General features: G+C 37.7%; 1 protein-coding gene across 1 annotated transcript in view; it reads right to left on the minus strand.

The window, feature by feature from the left end:
• Positions 1 to 22,464, minus strand: part of LOC125339386 (A disintegrin and metallopeptidase domain 3-like) — a 48,667-nt gene that overhangs the window by 3,413 nt on the left and 22,790 nt on the right. Inside the window, exons 9-14 of the mRNA XM_048330524.1 lie at positions 19,659 to 19,757; positions 17,354 to 17,549; positions 16,818 to 16,905; positions 16,381 to 16,561; positions 7,015 to 7,129; positions 680 to 750 (exon numbers count right to left, since the gene is read on the minus strand). Of these exons, the coding sequence (XP_048186481.1) occupies positions 680 to 750; positions 7,015 to 7,129; positions 16,381 to 16,561; positions 16,818 to 16,905; positions 17,354 to 17,549; positions 19,659 to 19,757 (750 nt within the window). The remainder of the gene's footprint in view (positions 1 to 679; positions 751 to 7,014; positions 7,130 to 16,380; positions 16,562 to 16,817; positions 16,906 to 17,353; positions 17,550 to 19,658; positions 19,758 to 22,464) is intronic.

Raw genomic sequence — 22,464 nt, forward strand, 5'->3', positions numbered from 1 at the left:
TAGAATGGAATGAAGACATTAGACACTGAGCTGGGCTGGGAAAGGTATGTTAAGCAAACCCCAATTTCTCCACATTTTCATCAACATCAATTATTTATAGTTTTTATGATACTCATTCTAGTGACAGTTGAGTATTTCCTTGTAGATTTGATCAGATTTTTCCTAAGATGTTGACTGTCTTCTCATGGACTAATTGATCATTTGTATATTTTTCTGTGTAAATGTGTTTAAGCTCTTTAGCATTTTGATTGACTTATTCGTGGTTTTTATTATTGACTTGAAGTGGTTATTCATTCTGGATATAGGTTGCATGTCAGACATAAAATTTTCAAATAACCCCTCTCCCCATTCTTCTGTTTATCTTTGTCTTTCTTGCTTATAGTAAGTAAATTTGAAAACCTGTTGGTTTTTATGAATTTCTGTGTAATCTATTGGTTTTTAGTTTTGTTTGAGCTGAAGTATAATCTACAACATATTCTATGCCAAAGCAACAAAAATCTATTCATTATGTGTTGTATCTTCAGTTAACTTTTGTAAACAGGGTGTATGGATATATGCTTTCTTCCAAATTTGTTCCAAAGACATTCTTTTCTCTAATGGAATTTTCTATGTATATGAGCATGTTTTCTGCAAAGATGATTGCCTAGTCTCCAATCTGGAGACTATATCCATGACTTACCTGATTGCTCTGGCTACGACTTGAGGTATATGTTAAACAGAAACGATATATGTGAGCCTCTTCATCTTGTTCTAGGTTTTACAAGAAAAGCTTTCAATTGTTCCTCCATTTTGATGTAACCTATGGATTTGACATATAATCTTTACTGTTTTCATGTTTGTTCTTTCCCTATTGAACTTGTTGAGAATTATGATCAATGTGTTAAGTTTTATCAAATGCTTTTGTGTGTCTAGCAGTTGATCATATGATGTTTTCCCCTTTATTCTGTTAATGTGAAATTGAATATGTACTAACTGGTTTATAATGGACATCCTTGTACCACTGCAATGGATCTCGTTTGCCTTTTTTCTAGATTTTAGAGCAAATTATTCTGTTTTCATCATTAACTTGTACATGGTAAATGATGTTTTCAATGCATTGCTGAATTTGGCTAGCAAGGACTTCTATTGAGGATTTCCCTGGATCATAATTATATATATGAATATATATATATGCATATGGCTATTCAAACACATACACCATATACATATATACATATTTGAGTCTTCTAAGCATCACATATATTAGAACCATGAACAGTAAGCCCTTAGCATGCTATGGAGAACTGTGAATGCTTAGAATGCATAGGGGTTTCGTAACATACTTTGGATGCTTGATTCGTTTTCCCCTAATGCTGCCCAACTTCCACTAAAGACATACTGCGTTTCAACAGAACAAAATGACTTAGACACATTTGAGGACAACATCAGACTGACTCAGCAATCTCCTGCATCTACTGAGCTGTATAATACACACAGGGGATTTTAAATCTTCACTTTTTGAAATTTCTCTTGATTTCTTAAAAAAAAAATATATATATACATATATATACATATACATATATACATATATATTTTTTTTTAATTTTTTTTTTTTGCCAGTCCTGGGCCTTGGACTCAAGGCCTGAGCACTGTCCCTGGCTTCTTTTTGCTCAAGGCTAGCACTCTGCCACTTGAGCCACAGCGCCACTTCTGGCCATTTTCTGTATATGTGGTGCTGGGGAATCGAACCTAGGGCCTCATGTATAGTAGGCAAGTGCTCTTGCCACTAGGCCATATCCCCAGCCCTAAAAAATATTTTTACTGTACTTGATTAAAACCATGTGTAATCTGAATAAGGCAGATTTAATGCAGTGCTTATTGTATTATAACCACCTTTTAAAAATTTAATTTTATCGGCAAGCTGATATACAGAGGGGTTAAAGATACATATTTGAGGTAGTAGGTACATTTCTGCTCAAACGTGTTACCCCCTCTCTCCTTTTTCTCACCCTTTCTCTCCTTCCAACCCCCCGCCAAGTTGAACAGTTAATTTCCAGCATATTATCTTGTGAGTATCGCTATTGCAATTGGTTTGTCATTTGTCCTTGGTATCACCATTTTGATGTTCCCTTTCCCTTCCCTAATTCATACAAACATATATACAATACTCAGGGTACCAAAATCAAATACAGTGACAACAGGGGATAAGCCATAGGAAAGAAAACTGAAAGAAAAAAGAAATAATTTCGTGTACTACATTAAAAATAACAATAGTGAAAAACCTCTTGTTTCCATATATCTTTAAGTCTTTAGCCCATTTATTAATGGAGCACTTGTTTCTGTGAGGATTGTTTTAGGGGGATTTATTTTTTTTTTCATTTTAAGCATATTTTAGATATGAGACCTTTGTCTGTTGTATGGCCAGTGAACGAACATCTTCTCTCTGTCTGTGGCCTTTCTTTTTTTTTTTTGCCACTCCTGGGGGGCTTGAACTCAGGGCTGGCGCACTGTTCCTGGCTTCTTTTGGTTACTTGAGCCACAGTGCCACTTCCGGCTTTTTCTATATAAGTGGTGCTGAGGAATCGAACCCAGGGCTTCATGTATGCGAGACAAGAACTTTATCACTAGGCCATATCCCCAGCCCCCGGCTTTCTATTGACCTTGCTAGCTATGTCCTTTGCCATGCAGAAGTTCTGCAATTTAATGCAATCCCATTTGTCCAACCTTTCTTTGATTTGTTGTGTTTCTGGGCCTTTATTAAGCAAGTTTTGACCTGTGCCAAGGAGCCCTAGTATTTCTCCTAGTCCTTCCTACAATGTTTTCAGGGTATCTGTTTTTACCTCCAGGTCTTTGATCCATTTGGAATTGATTCTGGCACAGGATGATGTATAAGGATCTACCGTTAGTTTTCTAAATGTGTTTAACCAATTTTTCCAGCACCATTTGTTGAAGAAGCTATCTTTCTTCCATCCTATTCTTTTGGCTCCCTTATGACAGATTAGGTAGCCATAGGTCTGTGGGGTTCACTTCTGGGTCTTCAGTCCTATTCCATTGGTCCTCAGGCCTGTTCTGATGCCAGTGTCAAGCTGTTTTTTTTGGGGGGGGGTTCCCCCTTTACTGTCAAAGTGAAGTACTGAGGGGTTACAGTTTCATATGTAAGGGAGTGAGTACATTTCTTATTCAACTTGTTAACTCCTCCTTCGTTTTTCTGCTGCCTCCCTCCTTCCCGTATCAATTGGTTTACACCAAATGGTTTTGTAAGTATTGCTTTTGGAATCATTGTCTTTTTATCTTTTGTCTCTTGATTTTTATATTCCTTTTCCCTTTCCTAGTTCTAATACATGTATATACAGTATCCAGGGTACTCAGATGAGATACAGTGATGGCAGGGATACAATCACAGGCTGTTTTTTATTACTGTGTATTTGTAATAGAGTTTTAAGTTTGGTACTGATATTCCTCCAGCACTGTTCTTCATGCTTAAGATTGTTTTTGCTATTCAGGGTCTTTTATTATTCCATATGAATTTTTGGATTGCTTCTTGTTTTTCATTAAAGAATGATGTTGGGAGATTAATGGGTATTGCATTGAATTTGTAGATAGTCTTTGGCAGTATTGCCATTCCCACGATGTTAATCCTTTCAATCCAGGAGCATGGGAGGTTTTCCACTTCCTTAGTTCTACTTTAATTTCTTTTTTCAGGTTTTAAAAGTTTTTATCATAGAAGTCCTTCACTTCTTTGATTAATTCCTAGGTATTTTTTTAGGCTATTTCAAAAGGAGTTGCTTTCCTGCTTTCAGCCTCCCCATCTTCCTCCAATCCCCTCTATAACTGGCTTGTAAGGTCTTTACTTTGTGTCCATATTGTAGCATGTATAAAGCATTATTCCATTCATTTAAGAAGAAATAATATACTATTCTATCTATTCATCAGATTTTATTTATCTGTTGCTGGACATCGTTTTTCCATATTTTATCTCTTGCGAATGCACAAATACCTATTTGAATTCTCAGTTTCAATATTTTGGAGGAATACACTTAGATGTGAAATTGCAGAATATTGTGGTAATTGTATGTTTTATTTTTTAAACTACTATAATGTTAAGGCAGTATCGCTTCACATTCCCACTATCAGTGGAAAAGACTACATATTTTTCTATATAGTGCTCAACACTTAGTTTAATTAGATTTGTTTATAATAGCCATCCAGCATGTGTAATTTATATTATTATAGTTCCAACTCCCATTTCCCTAAGGATTGATGACTTTGAACATATCTCCCTAGAATTATTAGCCATTTTCTACATCTTTGGAGAATAACTCTTTCAGTCCTTTGCCCTTTTTGATTATTGTGTTTTAGTTTTTTTTAAACATTTATGAACATCAAACCTTGGGGCTCCTAAATGTTTTTAAAAAGAAAAAGAAATAGGTACACAAAGTTGATTCAAGCTGGGCATTGGTGGCTCATACCTGTAAACCTAGCTACTCAGGAGGATGAGATCTGAGGCTTCCGGTTCGAAGCTAGCCCAGGCAGGAAAGCTTATAAGACTCTTATTTCCAATTAATCACCAGAAAACCACAAGTGGCACAGTAACTCAAAGTGGTAGTGTGCTAACCTTGAGCAAAAGAGCTCAGGGAAAGTGAATTCAAGCCCCACAGTAGACAAAAACAAACAACAATAAAAAAAAAATGTGACCAGCCAAGTAGTGCTTTGAACCTGTAAATGCAAACAGAAAAAATTACAAGCGACGGTTACTTCTTACCACGAGATATATATTTCAGATTCACTTGATTATTATAGGAAGGATATGCTCAAGATTCATGTTTCACAATAAAGAGTTGAATGAAAAACACACAAAGAAGAAATGGTGCTGTGGCTCAAGTAATAACCTTGAGCACAAAGAGGCCCAGGCCCTGTGTTCAAGCTCTAGAACCAGCAAAAATGCCACAATATGGAAACAAGAGTTTTAGTGTGTATGTGTGTTTCTTTTTTTCTTTTTAGTGTACTGTTTTCAGTGATTCCTTTTGCCTTTCCTTTTTATTTCTCTTCTGGTTTATTCCCCATGGTCACTGTGTCTGATTTCAGTACCCTACATCTTGTACATAAATTAATCTGATTTGGGGAAAGGAGAGAAAATCACAGAAATGGTGGGACAAAAGGTGAAGCAATGCAACAGCAACACTCACTAGACACTATGTTGGAAATGAGCTTTACAATTTGGGAGGAAGGGGAGGTGGGGAGGGGAAGCCAGAGAAAATGAGGGAGGGGTAACACTGTTCAAAAAGAAATATACTCACTACCTTATGTAACTGTAACTCCTCTATACATAACCTTTGCAACAAAATAAAATTTAAAATAATAAAATTTAAAGTACTGGGGTGCTATAATCCTAGCTACTCAGGAGGCTGAGATCTGAGGATCATGACTCAAAGCCAGCTTGGGTAGCAAAGTCCATGACTCTTATTTCCAATTAACCATCAGAAAACCAGAAGTGGTGCTGTGGGTGAAAGTTGTAGAGTGCTAACCTTGAGCAAAAGAAGCTCAGTGACAGTGCCTACCTAGGCCTAGAGTTCAAACCTGACCACCAACAAAAAAAACAAAACAAAACAAAAACAATTAAAAAAAGAAAAACAAATCATTTCAGTTACACATTTTTAGAAGCCAAGTAAAGTTCTCTAGCAAATGCTGTGTTTTCTGCTTAATTAAAAAGTTGAATGAGGAAATGGTGCTGTGACTCAAGTGGTGCTGTGGCTCAAGTGGTAGAGGGCTAGCCTTGAGCTTAAGAGCTCAGGGACAGCACCCAGGCCCAGAGTTCAAGCCCCATGACCAACAATAAATAAATAAATAAATAAATAAATAAATAAATAAATAAATAAATAAATAAATGAGTTTTTCTTTTCTAATCACACTCAAAAAAAAAAAATCGCCTGAGCTGGGCACTGGTGGCTTACACTTGTAATCCTATTTACTGAGGAGGCTGAACACTAAGGATTGAGATTCACAGCCCTGGCAATAAAGTCCATGACACTCTTATCTCTAATTAACCACCAGAAAATCAAAAGTGGAGCTGGGTATTAAAGTGATACAGGGCTAATCTCGAACAAAAGAAGTTAAGTGACTGAGTCCAGGCCCTGAGTTCAAGCCCTACAAACAACAAATTTATCTTTAAAAAATTGTATAGCATCACACTCCCATATGTTATTCATACAGACAGTTAATTATGAATGAACTTGCTATCTTGGCATTTCTGACTCATAAGTCCAAACTTCGTGCAGGTATTCAGGTATACAATTCTAGTCATATGAAAAAAGTTCAATAAAATTGAATGGGCAATATTTATTTGTGACTGTCCACTTAAAATTTTTGAAATGTTTAGTATCATGTAATATACTCATACATTGGAGGAATGTAAGATTTGAGTAATTTTTTCCATTTCATGATAGTTAATTTTAAACATGCAACTTGGTTATAAATGAGCACATCAAATAAATATACAGCCCCCTTTGAAGATACAGAGTGTAAAATTAATAAAACTATTATATTTTCTGTAACTCAAGTCTATCTAAAACTACTGCTGTAGAAATATAAATGCTCTGGGAACCATGATTCAAATTTTAAATGCTCTTTTCAGGTGACTTTAAAATGTGTGTACAGGGCTGGTACCACAGTAGTGGTAGAGTGCTTGCCTTGTATACATGGAGCCCTAGGTTCGATTCCTCAGCACCACATGTATATAGAAAAGGCCAGAAGTGGCGCTGGGGCTCAAGTGGTAGAGTGGTAGCCTTGAGCAAAAATAAAAAAAAGAAGCCAGGGACAGTGCTCAGGCCCTGAGTTCAAGCCCCAGGACTGGCCAAAACAAAACAACAACAACAAAAAAAGTGTGTACAAAATAGCTACAGATGGTCATTGACACGTAAACACAAATATCAGTGTTCAATTGTCCTCCCTTCATGGGGGGGTGATGGAAACATAGGACAGTAAAGACATAATACACTTGTATGAGCAGGCATCTCATAGCATGCATTGGACACTAACCATTTTGGAGCCAGAACTCGTTGTTGACACTGCCACCTGGTGCTGATGGTGATTCATTGCAGCTTGTAGGGGAATGTCCTGCATCACAGTGACAATTAAGTACATTACTGCAATCCTAAAATGAAATCCAAATAAGAATATTTTGTATATGGTATGAAAAGAATGAATTTCTTACAATTGTTAGGACAAATAAATTACAAAAATATTTCAGTGTTGTATACTTTTCATGTATAAAAATAAAATGGATGTAGTAGCTGTAAATCTCGTCTCTAAATCAAGTGTTAGTGGCTCATACCCTTAATCCTAGCTACTTAGAAGTCCGAGATCTGAGAATCACAGTTCAAAGCCAGCCCAGGCAGAAAGTTTGTGGGACTCTTCAATTAATTACCACAAAGTTGGAAGTAGAGTTGTGGCGCAAGTAGTAGAGTACCAACCTTGAGTGAAAAAGCTAAGGGACGGCACTCATGTTCTGAACTCTAGCTACAGTACCAGCACACAACAAAAAAATCTCATATGTATGTGTGAACAACTATTGTCTCTGGCCACCCATTGAAAGCCAGGTGCATGATTCTATAAATCCAGTGGATAATTTCATAGCAGGTGAACAAATAGAAATGTAAGTTGCAGACATGACCATTTATACTCAGGAGAAGCATCATTAATTACTAAATAAATGTAAGTTGGTAATGCATTCCATCTGCTAGCAGAGATTAAACTTAGTCTAGCCAGAATATGAGGAAAGGCATGTTTTTATGTTTGAGAAAAAATGTGGGAACAAAAACTGGCATAAAACTTTTTGCAGGTAGTATACTATCCATGAAAATGTTTAATGTTGCACATATATAGCCCATTAGATTTATTGCTAGTAATTTAAGAAAGCAGATGAGTGTGAGTGCCCAGCTGTATCTACTGTACTAGTGCTCCAATTAAAGTGTGGCTTTACTTGTGTATGTTTGTATGCCAGTTGTGGGGCTTGACCTTGAGCTGGATACTGTCCTTGATATCCCACTACTTAAACCACAGCTCCATTTCCAGCTTTTTGGTAGTTTATTAGAGATAAGTGTTTCAAAGACTCTCCCCAACTGGCTTAAAAACATGCCCAGTCTCCTGAGCAGCTAGGGTTACGGGTGTGGGCTGCTCGTCTCCAGCTTTCCAATCAACTCTTAACACCATTGAAAAGGCCATATGTGTAATGAATTTTTCAGAAGATCCATAAAAGGAAATAAATTGAAACAATAAAAGATGAGAGAGATATGAAAGAACAAGAAATTCTGATTCAATGAAAGAAGCAGTGTGTACATTAAAACACATTAAATACATGAGAATTCATAAGCATACAAAGTATATACCTATTCATTTGAAACACACAATATATGTATAAGGTTTAATGAATCTTGTTCCAAACTTTTATAGCCTTAAACTAACACTGTGATAATATTATCCTACTGAACTCTTTTTTTTTTCTGGTGCTGCTACTGGGACTTGATCTGGGAGCTGTTTCTTTGCATTTTTCACTCAACGCTGGTACCTACTGCACTTATATAAAGTTCAAAACTAATTTTCTCAGGGAGACTATGAAAATAGGATATCAATCATAAATCATGTACGTCCTTATTTGGCTGCAATTTTCCAAAAGAAATTTCTATATTAAATAACTAATCTTTGTGATACTAGAAAATGTGATTGGCACCAGTTGAAATAACTTTACTTAGAGACAAACTCTTACATACCCCATTTCCTTGGCATTTTTTCTTTGAGTTATAATTCAGTTCTCTTGAAAAGTTCAAAAGCTTGCACTGTCCTCCCAGACAAACCTGAAAGGCATATGAAAGTTAAAAGTGCTCAAGAACTCAGCAACAGTCTTTAAAGCTGATGCCAGGCCCGGGTGGCTCACACCTGTAGCCCTAGCTACTCAGGAGGCTGAGCTCTGAGGATCACATTTTGAAACCAGGCCAGGCAGGAAAGTCCAAGGGACTCCTATCTCCAATTAACTACTGAAAATCCAGAAGTTGAGCTGGGGCTCAAGTAGTAAAGCATTAGTCTCGAGTAAGAAAGCACAAGGGCAGTGCCCAGGCCCTGAGATCAGGCCCCATAGACACATATGCAAAAAAGGAAACAACAACAACAAGAAAAAACCTTTAAAACTGAGAAATCATATTTGGCATAAAGAGTATATACAGGAGGTGATACACACAGCAGACAAATCTGTATTTCCTAATATCTACTTAGTTAAATAAAATATCAAGATACTCCAAGATACTATGAATGTTATTACAGGAAGTGGCTCAAAGTGGTAGAGCACTAGCCATGAGCGGAAGAGCTCAGGGACAGTGCCCAGAGTTCAAGTCCCATGACTGACAAAAAAAAAATATTATGCTATTACTGTATAAAACACTGAATTTTGCAAATAAGATACTGTTTTTTTTCCTTCAAGGAGCAGAACTGTTTATGGTTGAGTTTGATAAGAACAAATGTAGCCAATGTCTACTACACATCTGTTATGACTAGGTACTGTTTTTTTCCTGGGAGAGACTTTATATTCTCATATATACTCAGAAAAAAAGCATGATAAGCTATTTTATATTTATTTTATATTTTATTAGAATATTACAGAATTATTTTTCAATACAAAAACTTTTATGCACTGATCTCAGTGACCAATACCTGGGCTCCTGTCATGTTTACATTTCCTCCAACTTTCACATAAATAGGATCTGGAGCAAGTTACTAAATCTTCCCATACATTCATTCTGAATACTTATCCATCATTCTGTTTATCTATCTCTATCTATCTGTCTATCCATCTCTCTATCCATCTTTTGGCAGTAGAGCTTGAATTGAAGGCTGAGGCACTGTCTCCTTTTTTCCACAAGGCTGATGTGCTACCCTATAAGCTATAGCTCTGCTTCTGGCTTTGAAGGTGTACCTGGAGTATAATAATAGCATAGACATAGAGTGATGTTGAATTAGTCACATCCAGGTATATTATTTGTCTTTTACTGTCCACTGGGTTTATTATTATAAATGAGGGAAAACACGCAGCCTATGTTTCTTTGGGTCTGGCTCACTTCACTTAATAAAATTTTTTTCCAACGCTTTCCATTTCCTTATGAACGGGGCAATGGCATTCTTTCTGATGGAAGCGTAGAATTCCATTGTGTATATAGACCACATTTCCTTGAGCCATTTGTCCACTGAGGGGCATCTGGGTTGATTCCATATCTTGGCTATGGTAAACAATGCTGCAATTAGCATAGTTGTGCAGGTGGCTTTAATGTGGCCTGGTTTGTGGTCAATTGGATTGATGACCAGGAATGGGGGTTCAAGATCATAGGGGAGCTCTATATTTAGCCTTTTGAGGAACCTCCACACTGCTTTCCATAGTGGCTGAAAAGTTTACATTCCCACCAACAGTATAGTAGCATTCCCTTTGCCCACATCCCCACCAGCATCTGTTATTGTAAGTTTTCTTTCTTTTTTTTTTTTTTTTTTGCCAGTCCTGGGCTTTGGACTCAGGGCCTGAGCACTGTCCCTGGCTTGTTTTTGCTCAAGGCTAGCACTCTGCCACCTGAGCCACAGCGCCACTTCTGGCCATTTTCTGTATATGTGGTGCTGGGGAATTGAACCTAGGACCTCCTGTATACGAGGAGAGCACTCTTGCCACTAGGCCATAACCCCAGCCTTATTGTAAGTTTTCTTGATAATGGCATTCTAACTCTGGTGAGGAAGAATATCAATATTATTTGATTTGCATTTCTTTATAAAGGAGGAGGATATTCTCAGGAGAGGAGCACAGGGGCTCAATAGTTATATGCACATGATCATATACAATGATGCTTATCAAAATGGGCCCCAAGAAATTAAAGTAAGAGGGTTTTTTACTATACTGGTCATAATTCTTTTTTCTTCTTTTCCCCCATTTTTTCTTTGGTTTATTCTCTTCTGCCACCATCTTTGATTTCTGTACCTTTTGTCTTGTATGTAATTTTATCTGATTTGGGTAGGAGAAGAGGAAGCACAGAAATGGTGGGACAAAATGCGAACCAATTCAGCAGTAATACTCACTAGACACTATGTTGGAAATGAACTTTACAAGTTTAGGAGGAGGGAAAAACCTGGGAGAGAAGGAGAGGGTGTGACGCTGTTCAAAGAGAAATATACTCATGTAACTGTAATCTCTCTGTACACCACCTCCACAATAAATTCTTTAAATGCTAAACATTCAGGCAAAAAAGAAGAATATCACATACTTTCCTTCCCTATTTCAAGCCACCATCCTCAGATCTCAGCCTACTGAACAGCTAAGATTATAGGTGTTCCATACATTCATCTTTGAATTCATATTGTACTGTGTGCTTATCTCACATGTGATAAGGACAAACAGATTCAAAAACTGGGCTGCTCCAAACCAGAAGTGGATGAGAAATTTCCTTGAAGAGAACCTCAGAGTAATGTTTGTATAAGATGAACACAGCAGGAAAGGAAATACTAAATTTGATTGGTTATAATTGCCTACCTTCTTTGATTATTTCTGCCGTAATTTCCCTATGTCAAGGCATAATTAAGTTTGCTATTTCTGATTGGTTTAATTTAAATTCTGTAATATAGGCATTGATAAGAAATAGCTTGAAATACATTTTTCTCGTTTTACCAGTTTTTCCAAGTTAAGCAAAGTTAAGATCACTTAGAAGGCATAACTGTCTTTGTCTACTCTGTGATTCTTCAGACAGAGTCGCATTTTAGTTTTCTTTAACATCTTAAAATTTTCTTTGTTGTAAATGTCACCATAGACTAACAAAAGGAACAAATGCCAGCTTGTCCATTAGCTGAATATGCTGTCATGAAGCCATTAAGAATGCCATTTTTGGGTCTGGGAATGTGGCTTACAGGTAGAAGTCTTGCCTAGTAGCATGAAGCACTGGGTTTGATTCCTCAGCACCACATAAACAGAAGTTCCAGACAGAAGTGCCACAAGTGGTGCTGTGGCTCAAGAGGTAGAATGCTGGCCTTGAGCAAAAAGAAGCCAGGGACAGTGCTCAAGCCCCGAGTCCCAAGCCCCAGGACTGGCAAAAAAATAAAATAAAAATAAAAAATGCCATTTCGGTCCAGTCATCATTACCTGATAACAAAATAATTTTCATTCTACCATTGAGGTAACAATAACTAAGTCAAAAATTCACTGTGTTGTTTTTTAAAGCAAATAAAAAAAGATCAGATCTGTGTTTCATATGCAATTTCCTTCAATAAACAAGCCAATGGGTAGCTAGCTCTTCCACAGTGAACAAAAAAAGAAAAAAGTTTGAAAGGCACTAATAAAGCACTCGGGCATACTTAATGCTTAGGGTCATGTTTTTTTGTTTTTGCCAGTCCTGGGCCTTGGACTCAGGGCCTGAGCACTGTCCCTGGCTTCTTTTTCCTGAAGACTAGCACTCTACCACTTGAGCCACAGTGCCACTTCCCGCTTTTCTATATACGTGGTGCTTGGGAATTGAACCCAGGGCTTCATGTATAGGAGGCAAGTACTCTTGCCAGTAGGCCATATTCCCAGCCTTAAGGTGATGTTTGGGTGTTTGGGAGATGAATTAATGCCTATAATTTTCCTCTGTAAACAAGAGGTACAACTACTATTCTAGAATCAGTAACACCATCATTGGGAGAGTGAAGGGAACAGTTATCTTGAAGAATATTTTTTTTTTCAGACAAACCACTAATCTTTCTTCTAGTCCTGTATGTAAGAATAGATAAGAAAAATGTTATTCACTGTCTGGCTCATCTCTTTCTTGGTATATATTAATGAAACAACGTCAGAGGTTTCATTGTATTTTCATGCATGTATATAATGTAAGTTATGTCCTCTCTCTTGCTCTCATCTCTCTATCCTATTATATATTCTCCTGCCACTTCCCCTTTTCATTTTCATAAGTGGTTTTGGTTTGGGTTTTTTTTTCAAACTTAGAAGTTTTTTGGGTTTATTTTAGCCTGGCTTCCACAAGTAAAAAAAAAAAAGCATGCAATAATTGTCTGTGGGGTTGGCTTATTTCACTTAAGGTGACACAGAAGAAATCATAATGAAGAGACAGCCTGTGCACCAGAGGACTCTTTGCTCAGTGCTCCTAGAAAGCAGCTGGGTGTCCCCTAGTGATTGCTTCATTGTTTTGTGTGAGATTATCATTCCCCATACAGAGATGCTTTGCTCTGTTGGAATTCATTTCTTTTTTTTTTTTTACTACTTTTCTTTATATTTATTTTTAATTTTACTTTTTTTCAAATTTTTATTATCAAACTGATGTACAGAGAGGTTACAGTTTCATACATTAGGCATTGGATACATTTCTTGTACTGTTTGTTACCTTGTCCCTCATACCCCTCTTCCTCCTCCCCCTTTCCCTTTCCCCCCGAGGTGTTCAGTTCACTTACACCAAACAGTTTTGCAAGTATTGCTTTTGTAGTTGTCGTTTTTTACCCTGTGTCTCTCAATTTTGGTATTCCCTTTCAATTTCCTACTTCTAATACCAGTATACATGGTTTCCAATATACTCAGATAAGATTACAGAGATAGGGTAGGTACAACCACAGGAAGGTGATACAAGAACATCATCAATAATAGAAGCTACAGATACACATGGGACGTTGAAAGTAGTTACAACTGTGATATAACAATTGTTTCCATAACATGGAGTTCATTTCACTTAGCATCATCTTATGTGTTCATAGGGGTATAGCTATTGGGCTCTTGTGATGCTCTGCTATGACTTGCCTAAACCTGTACTAATTATTCCCAATAAGGGAGACCATAGAGTCCATGTTTCTTTGGGTCTGGCTCACTTCACTTAGTATAATTTTTTCCAAGTCATTCCATTTCCTTACAAATGGGACAATGTCATTCTTTCTGATAGAGGCATAAAATTCCATTGTGTATATGTGCCACATTTTCCTGATCCATTCGTCTACTGAGGGGCATCTGGGTTGGTTCCAGATTCTCGCTATGACAAATTGTGCTGCGATGAACATTGTTGTGCTGGTGGCATTACTGTGATTTTGTTTGTGGTCTTTTGGATAGATACCCAAAAGTGGGGCTGCTGGGTCATAGAGGAGTTCTATATTTAGCCTTCTGAGGAATCTCCATACTGCTTGCCAGAGTGGCTGAACCAGTTTACATTCCCACCTGCAATGAAGTAGGGTTCCCTTTTGGCCACATCCCCTCCAACAATTGTTATTGTTAGTTTTCTTGATATATGGCATTCTTACTGGGGTGAGATGGAATCTCAATGGTGTTTTGATTTGCATTTCTTTTATGGCCAGTGATGTAGAGCACTTTTTCATGTCTCTTGGCCATTCTCATTTCCTCATCAGAGAAGTCTCTTTGTAAGTCTTTAGCCCACTTGATGAGGGGGCTATTAGTTCTTTGCGGTGTTGTTTTGGAAGAAGGTAATTTTTTTAGTTCTGCATATATTTTAGAGATGAGGCCTTTGTCCGTTGAAAGGCCGGTAAAGATCTTCTCCCAGTCTGTGGGCTTTCTATTTATCTTGCAAGCTATGTCCTTTGCCATGCAGAAGCTCTGCAGTTTGATGCAGTCCCATTTGTCCAACCTTTCTTTGATTTGTAGCCTTTCTGGGTCATTGTTAAGGAAGTTCCGTCCTGCGCCAAGGAGCCCAAGTGTTTCTCCTACTTCTTCCTTTAGTGTTTTCAGGGTGTCTGCTTTGATTTCGAGGTCTTTAATCCATTTGGAATTGATTTTGGTGCAGGGTGATATATAAGGATCTAGTTTTAGTTTATTGCATGTGTTGAGCCAGTTTTGCCAGCACCATTTGTTAAAGAGGCTATCTTTCTTCCAAACTATTGTTTTAGCTCCTTTATCAAAGATTAAGTAGGCGTAGTTCTGTGGGTTTATTTCTGGGTCTTCAATTCTGTTCCATTGGTCTTCAGGCCTGTTCCGGTGCCAATACCAAGCTGTTTTTTTTATTACTATAGCTTTATAATACAGCTTGAAGTTGGGTACTGTAATTCCTCCAGCACTGTTCTTTCTGCTTAGGATTGTTTTTGCTATTCTAGGTCTTTTATTGTTCTATATGAATTTCTGGATTGCTTCCTCTCTTTCATTAAAACATGGTGTTGGATATTAATGGGTATTGCAAAATTTGTAGATAGCCTGTGGCAATATTGCCATTTTGATTATATTAATCCTCCCAATCCAGGAGCATGGGAAGTTTTTCCATTTCCTTAGTTCTGACGTAATTTCATTTTTCAAGCTTTTAAAGTTCTCCTCAAAGAGGTCTTTCACTTCTTCGGTTAAGGTTATTCCTAGGTATTTTATGTTTTGGGGGGCTATTGCAAAAGGAGTTGGTTTCCTGATTTCCACCTCGGTCTTCAGGTCATTAGCATAGAGAAAGGCCGTTGATTTTTGAGGGTTTATTTTATATCCTGCAACTTTGCCAAAGTTTTGGATCAGCTCTAGTAGCTTGGGGGTAGAGTCTGGGATTCTTTAGGTATAGGATCATGTCATCTGCGAAGAGAGAAAGTTTAACTTCATCTTTTCCTATTTGGATCCCCTTTATATTTTCTTCTTGCCTGATTGCTCTGGCTAGGAATTCTAGTACTATGTTGAAGAGCAGGGGAGAGAGTGGACATCCCTCTCTTGTTCCTGATTTTAAAGGGAATGGCTTTAGTTTTTCACCATTTAGAGTTATGCTTGCTTTTGGTTTGTCATAAACTGCCTTGATTATGGAATTCATTTTTTGAAATATTACATTTATATGTAAAGTACTGTATCAAAGTAATTGAAAATTGTGCACCTTTTAGTTAGCCAACTAATTTTTAACATGACTAATTGGCCTTTTATTAAGTTTCCAGAAACTTTTATGAAAAATAAAATATAAGGCTTTAACATTATATGTTATTATTGCATCTCACAGAAGAAAAAAATTAATATATTATGTTTTTAAGAGAAGTATTAGGGGGATAGGTTAATAAATAAATAAATGCTTTACTCTAATTATAATAAGCTAATTCTCCTTTTCCATTTTTAGAAGACTAAAATTCTTATTTTTCCTTAATGTTATTGTTATTATTTAGGAAGCTATGACAAACTCAGATTTTAGTCACATTTTTGATATATTATTTGATCATTTTTGCTTATGGATTACATAAACTATTGCAGAACAGATTTTGGAATAAGGAGAATGCCTAGATTCTCAAACATGAGAAAATAAGTTTAAATATTTGTACCAAATTCCTGATACAAATGATAATAGAGTAACAATTATGACGCTGTAATCAAAACTTTTAACCCTAATTACAAATGTAAATATCAAGGGTTTCTGTACACACACACATACACTCACACTGCTAAGCACAAACTGCTCTTACCTTATTTGGACCACAAACAGTACCATCATATATATAGGTTTTAACTTGTTTTCCAGAAGATCGTAATTGTGCAGATAAACACATATGACCTGCTAAGTAAGTGTACTGCACGTCATAATCTGAAATTGAAAGGACTTCTGAACTTGTCCACTGGCAAACAATCTTCCCACAGAGGATAAAACTGGCAACATAAAGAAGAAAATGTTACCTGCTTGTCACTTGCATATATAATGTACTGGCTTAACAACAATTCAAAACAAAAGCTTAATTCAAAGTACGACTCGGACACCAAGCTATTCAGAACATAGACCATTGTGTGAAGTGAAACAGGTAAACTCCCTGTGAACATGGGGCTCATCTCTAGCTTGTAGTACAGGGCTCATTCCAGTGCACACAACACATACGCATGAAAAATGTATAATTTTCTAAATACATACTTAAAATTACATCTTTCGAGACAGTTTCCAAGTTTGCCATTTTGAAAATTCACTTCCTCCGAACACAGATAAGAAGAACCATTACCATCTGACACACAAAAAAAGAGATTCCAATTACTTCTCTGAAAAAGTCACTGAAAGCTTTTGAAAGTACAGGAGGTCAATACAGAAATGTGCAGGTGGTGCCACTGAGGGTCATGTGCCATCTACAGTCTAGAAAAGGAGGAGAAAGCTAAAACCTACTCAGAAGAGGAAATTTCACACTGTCATGCAGAAGCTACTGAGAAATCTGTCATTTCTGTCTCTTTAATAAAATTTCTTCTACCCATCACCCCCAATTTGCCTAATATCCTCTTTTAATTCTGGAGCTACTAGGTCCTTTGTAACCTACTGACTGATCAAAGTTGCTTTACAATTTTACTTTAAAATGGAGGTTAAAATAGCATTTTCTTTTATGGATGTAAGAAAAATTAATGACTTTAAAGTAACTACAGTTTAGAAATAAACCCCAGGAACAGAAAAGATACAACTAGTACATTTTCCAAATAACTCTATACACTGTCTATCTGGGTCTTGGCAAATTCCATGAAAACAATAGGCACTCTTCTTATTGCATGGTTCTAAATCAGCAGATACCACGTCAGGTACACAGAACTCAGATGACCCATTGCAATATTCTGGAAAATCACACAGATCTCTACTTTTCCGACATAATTTTCCTCTGCCAGATACCTGGAAGAAAAAGAAGATATATGTATATACTTGTCGGGGTCTGTCAGGTTTTCATTCACTAGCAAGAACTGATGTGCTTTGAAATATATCACACTATGGACAAAAAAAAATGCAAAAAGATACCATGGCTTGTCAGTAAAACATAATATATGAAAATGCTTCCATGACAATAGTCACCACAAAAATAAGGATATGTGAATGGTAACTAGAATAAACATCCACAAGACTCCATTCATTTTCCATGAACATTCCTTCAGTGTTTGTTCAATATACTTTGCTTGACCTTTCATCAAAATACAACATAGACCAAAACATAATTGGTATAGTGTGGTAACAGTGATCTTCTTGGACTATTGAAGTATTGGTTGGAAACATGTTCATCACTAGTCTGAGCAAATCAGCAGGTTTTGCTGCTGTCTTTTCTATCTTTGCACATGAAGCCATGACTAAGCAAGAAAATTTCTGATAAAAATTAATGGCATCAAATATCTACATTTTTGTTACACAACTAAGAGCCTTTGAACGAAATTGTAAGTCAATTTCTATGTTATGGCTAGGTGCTAGCGGCTCATGCCTATAATTCTAGTTACTTGAGAGGCTGAGATCTGAGAATCAGTTTGAAGACAGACTAGGCAGGAAAGTCTGTGAGATTCTTACCTTCAATTAGCCACCAAAAAAGACAGAAGTAGGGCTGTGGCTTAAGTGTTTGAGTATCAGCCTTAAGCAAAAATGTCCAACATACAATATCTGGGCCCTGATTTCAAGTCTCACTACCAGCGCACACACACACACACACACACACACACACACACACACACAGAGAGAGAGAGAGAGAGAGAGAGAGAGAGAAATCCATGCCACAATGAACAGTGAAATCAATGAGATACATTAAATTATGATTATTGTGATCTTGCTTGATTATTCATAATGTGAATTTTCATTCTATCAGCCTGTTAGAGAAGTCTTAGTCCTTGAAATCCCTTTAACTGGTAAGAGAAGACATGAGTTCTGGTGGAGGGAAAGGCAGCAGTCTGTTCCCATGAACTAGAAACCCTAGGCCAGCCCCTATACTAATGCATCTTGAACACAAATATTCAACGAGTTTAGTCACTGGTCCACAGACAGAAGGAGAGCCTGTTGCCAGTACTCCACTTCATGTTTGATATTCTGCATTACTATCAGCTCTTTTACATAGATGCTTTTTCTGCAGTTTCTAAAATGAGGGTAGTTGTTATTGTCTGTCTGTCAGAACAATCCAGTCAAATGTGTGTGTATGGATATAGCTCAATCATGATTTTGTCACAGTTGGTTTAGGAACTTCTGGCCCTCGAGTAAGATGGAATTGGTATTATATGGAGGAACTGAGTGGGCCCTCAGTATGAATTGAAACTGCACAGGTGACATGCAAGTGGAATGAAGCCGAAAGTTACTTGAGGGACATCCTCTAAACCAGAAATTGAGCGGGCATGAACTGACTTTCTGTTGCTTGTCATTGAAACTCACTAATTAACTCAAAACAAATAAGATGACATAACAATTTTTTAAAAATTCTTAGTCTAAGATGTAGCTTGCCCAAGTGTTCAAAGCACATGGGTTTGATCTCCAGCACTGAAAAAAAGGAATACTCAATATCTATTCTGGTGTGAAATAATACATACACTCTATAAACATGTCCCAAGGAATGAAGGGAAGAAAAGAAACAGGCATTTGTGATTAAACACTAAACCTTGTCAAGGTGCTATGGCTCAGGGAGCTGAGAAGTGCAGAAAGCTGAGACCAGGAGGTTTGAGGTTTAAGGCCAACCTCCACAAAAGTTCATGAGCTCCCATCTCAACCATGAGTGCCTGTACTCCCAGTTATTGTATTAAACTTAAAATAGAAGGATCGCTTTTCAGAATGCCCCCGAGGAGGAAATTAGGGCCTATCTCAAAAGTAACCGGAGCAAAACCATGGGAATAGGAATTAAACAAACAAAAATCTCACCAAATAAAATATAAATTAAGATGTTTGAAAAATGTTTCAGATAGGTGTTCAAAAGAAGCTGAGAAAGGAAATCTCACAACACAAAACTTTCGTGAAAGAAAACCCTGTGAGATTTTGAAGCCTTACCTGACAAGTTCTTTTATTACAACATGGCCCCGTGCCACACTGGGCCAGTCCAATCAGAGTACAAGCCATAGGATTGCAGCACTTTCTAAAAGTACATGCCTAAAGAGAGAAAATACAGTCAAGTGAAGCATAGGGATTTGCAGTCAACCATATGATACGCTTCATCTTGAAAATACAGTCACACGCTATTTAACATGTTGTTTTGGCCCAGTCTAAGAACAGCCTCTAGAGCATGAAGTCAGGCACCGTATAAACAATGACCTCGTAAGAGATGTGGTACCCTAAGTCTGTGAAGGAGCCAAATAGTTCTCCTGTCTGGTGAAATAGTGGCCAACTTGACTTTATCATGTTGGAGGGGATGCTGGCAAATACAAACCTACCACACTGCTATCGTACAAATGACAAGCACATAAGCACATAGAATAATTCATAAAGACTATAACAATTATGTTATTGGTTTATGCACATACTATGTTATTTATCATTATTTCAGAATAAATTCCTCCTACTTATCAAAGGTTTACTTAGCCCTGGCTACTCAGGAGGCTGAGATCTGAAGATGACAAGTTCAAAGCCAGACTAGGCAGACAAGTCTGCGAGACTCTTATCTCTAATTAGCCACCCCCCAAAAAGCCAGCAGTGGAGCTGTTCCTCAATGCTAGAGCCCTAGACCTGAGCCCAAAACTAAGGGACAGTACCCAGGTGCTGAGTTCAAGCCCTCATACTGGAAAACACAAAAATTAAATGTAACAGAGTGTCAGGCAGGAGTTATTCCAGAGGAATGCAGGCATTGTCCCCAGAGGAAATGACAGCCTCGTGTGAGGGGGAACAAGACTTGAAGGAAGACCCTGTAGATGCTGGGCGGATATATGTGCTAGTTTTGTCTTAGTTTTTGCCTTTTTTTATTTAAAAAGTTAAGAATAGACTGTAGAAAAAGTTAAGAAAAGACTGTAGAAATATATAGAAACTATTTTTGCAGTTATGCAATGTTATTTCAAGAGTCAAAGGCTAAAAATGCACATTTATGAAGTAAATGCACAATAAATTAAGGTTCACACTTTTTTATTGACAAGAGATAATTTTGTGAACACAGTCTACAATAAGAACAACATGTTTACACATTCTTCACACTGTGACATCCTAGCCCCTCACACTCCCCCCCCCCCCCCGCAGAGCACTTGCTAGACCTGCAAGCTCCACTGGTGCTATCGTCTTTACACTGTACATCCTATGTTTGTGTATGTTTCGATACACCAGTACTCTTCATTGTGTTACAGTTGTGTACAATAGTCCAAGAACACGCTGTGCAGGGTGACAGCCTATGAGAAATGGGTGCCCTACAGGTAAGGTGTGTGCCAGGCTCTATTATTTAGATTGTTATGGTTCACACAACAATGAAATTACATAGGTGTAGAAATTATATCCGTTTTAAGTGATACATGACTGCATACTGAAGTATATAACATCATTTCACTTAACCTTTAATACATTAGGAAGAGGGCATTATGTTTCAAGGTATAAATAATACAAAACTATCAAGAATCTTAATGATAGGAGATGAAAAAGTAAAAATCAATGACATGAAAGGGAGATTTCAAAAAGCTACTATCAAAATCCTAAGGTAGAAGCAAGATGAGATAGTTCCCATTAGGGAATAGGAAGTTGAGGTTTCATGACTGTTGTCAGCACTGCTGTGGTTTCAGCATGGCTTATCCTCATCAAAACTCGTGTTGAGGGGCTGGGAATATGGCCTAGTGGCAAGAGTGCTTGTCTTGTATACATGAGGCCCTTGGTTCAATTCCCCAGCACCAGATATATGGAAAATGGCCAGAAGGGGCGCTGTGGCTCAGGTGGCAGAGTGCTAGCCTTGAGCAGGAAGAAGCCAGGGACAGTGCTCAGGCCCTGAGTCCAAGGCCCAGGACTGGCAAAACAACAACAACAAAAAAAACCCTCGTGTTGAGGCTTCATCGCCAAGCAAAGTTGTGAGAGATGCGGGATCATTGATGCTGCTCTCATAGACTGGGTTAATTACACCAAGAGTGGCCCTACCTCTCCCATTCTGCATCGCGGGGTGAAGCAGCACTGGAAGGAAACTGAGGGTATACTGGCACTGCAGCATGCTCTTAGAACTCCCAACTCCACAACTCTGTAACTCGCTCAATCTGCCAGACTTGGTTAAATACAACAGGATATAAGCTTGTAAGGTAGTTACATGATCCAAATATTCTTCAGCAGGGGACTGGTGGCTCACGTCTGTAATCCTAGCTACTCAGGAGGCTGAGATCTGAGGACTAAAGTTCAGCCTGGGCAGGAAAGTCCATGAGACTCTCATCTCCAGTTAACCACCAGAAAACCAGAAGTGGCACTGTGGCTCAAAGTGGTAGAGCACTAGCCTTGAGCTGAAGAGCTCAGGGACAGCGCCCAGGCCCCATGACTGACAAGGGAAAAAAAATCTTCAATTCTCAGCACTACCTTGAAAAAGGATATTTTCTTACTTCTTCTAAACATTGCATTAAACATTTCTTTGTTATTTCTTCATCGTTATCTTGTATATGTCTCTATTTCATAATTTAATTATTTAGGTTGACAAAAACTGAAATATTGTCTGGTGCTGGTCACACCTATAATCTCTGCTCAGATAGGAAGAATCTCTTTTCTAGGCTAGTCAGGACACAAAAGTCCATGAAACTCCATCTCAAATGGAGAAGCTGGGCATGCTAGTGCTTGTCTGTTATCCCAGCTATAACAGAATGTATAGAAGGCGATCAAGGCATAAACCGGCAGGGGCCCGGGGGAGGGGTGAGAG

The sequence above is a fragment of the Perognathus longimembris genome, chromosome 21 (genome assembly GCF_023159225.1).
Source record: "Perognathus longimembris pacificus isolate PPM17 chromosome 21, ASM2315922v1, whole genome shotgun sequence".
NCBI lineage: Eukaryota > Metazoa > Chordata > Mammalia > Rodentia > Heteromyidae > Perognathus > Perognathus longimembris.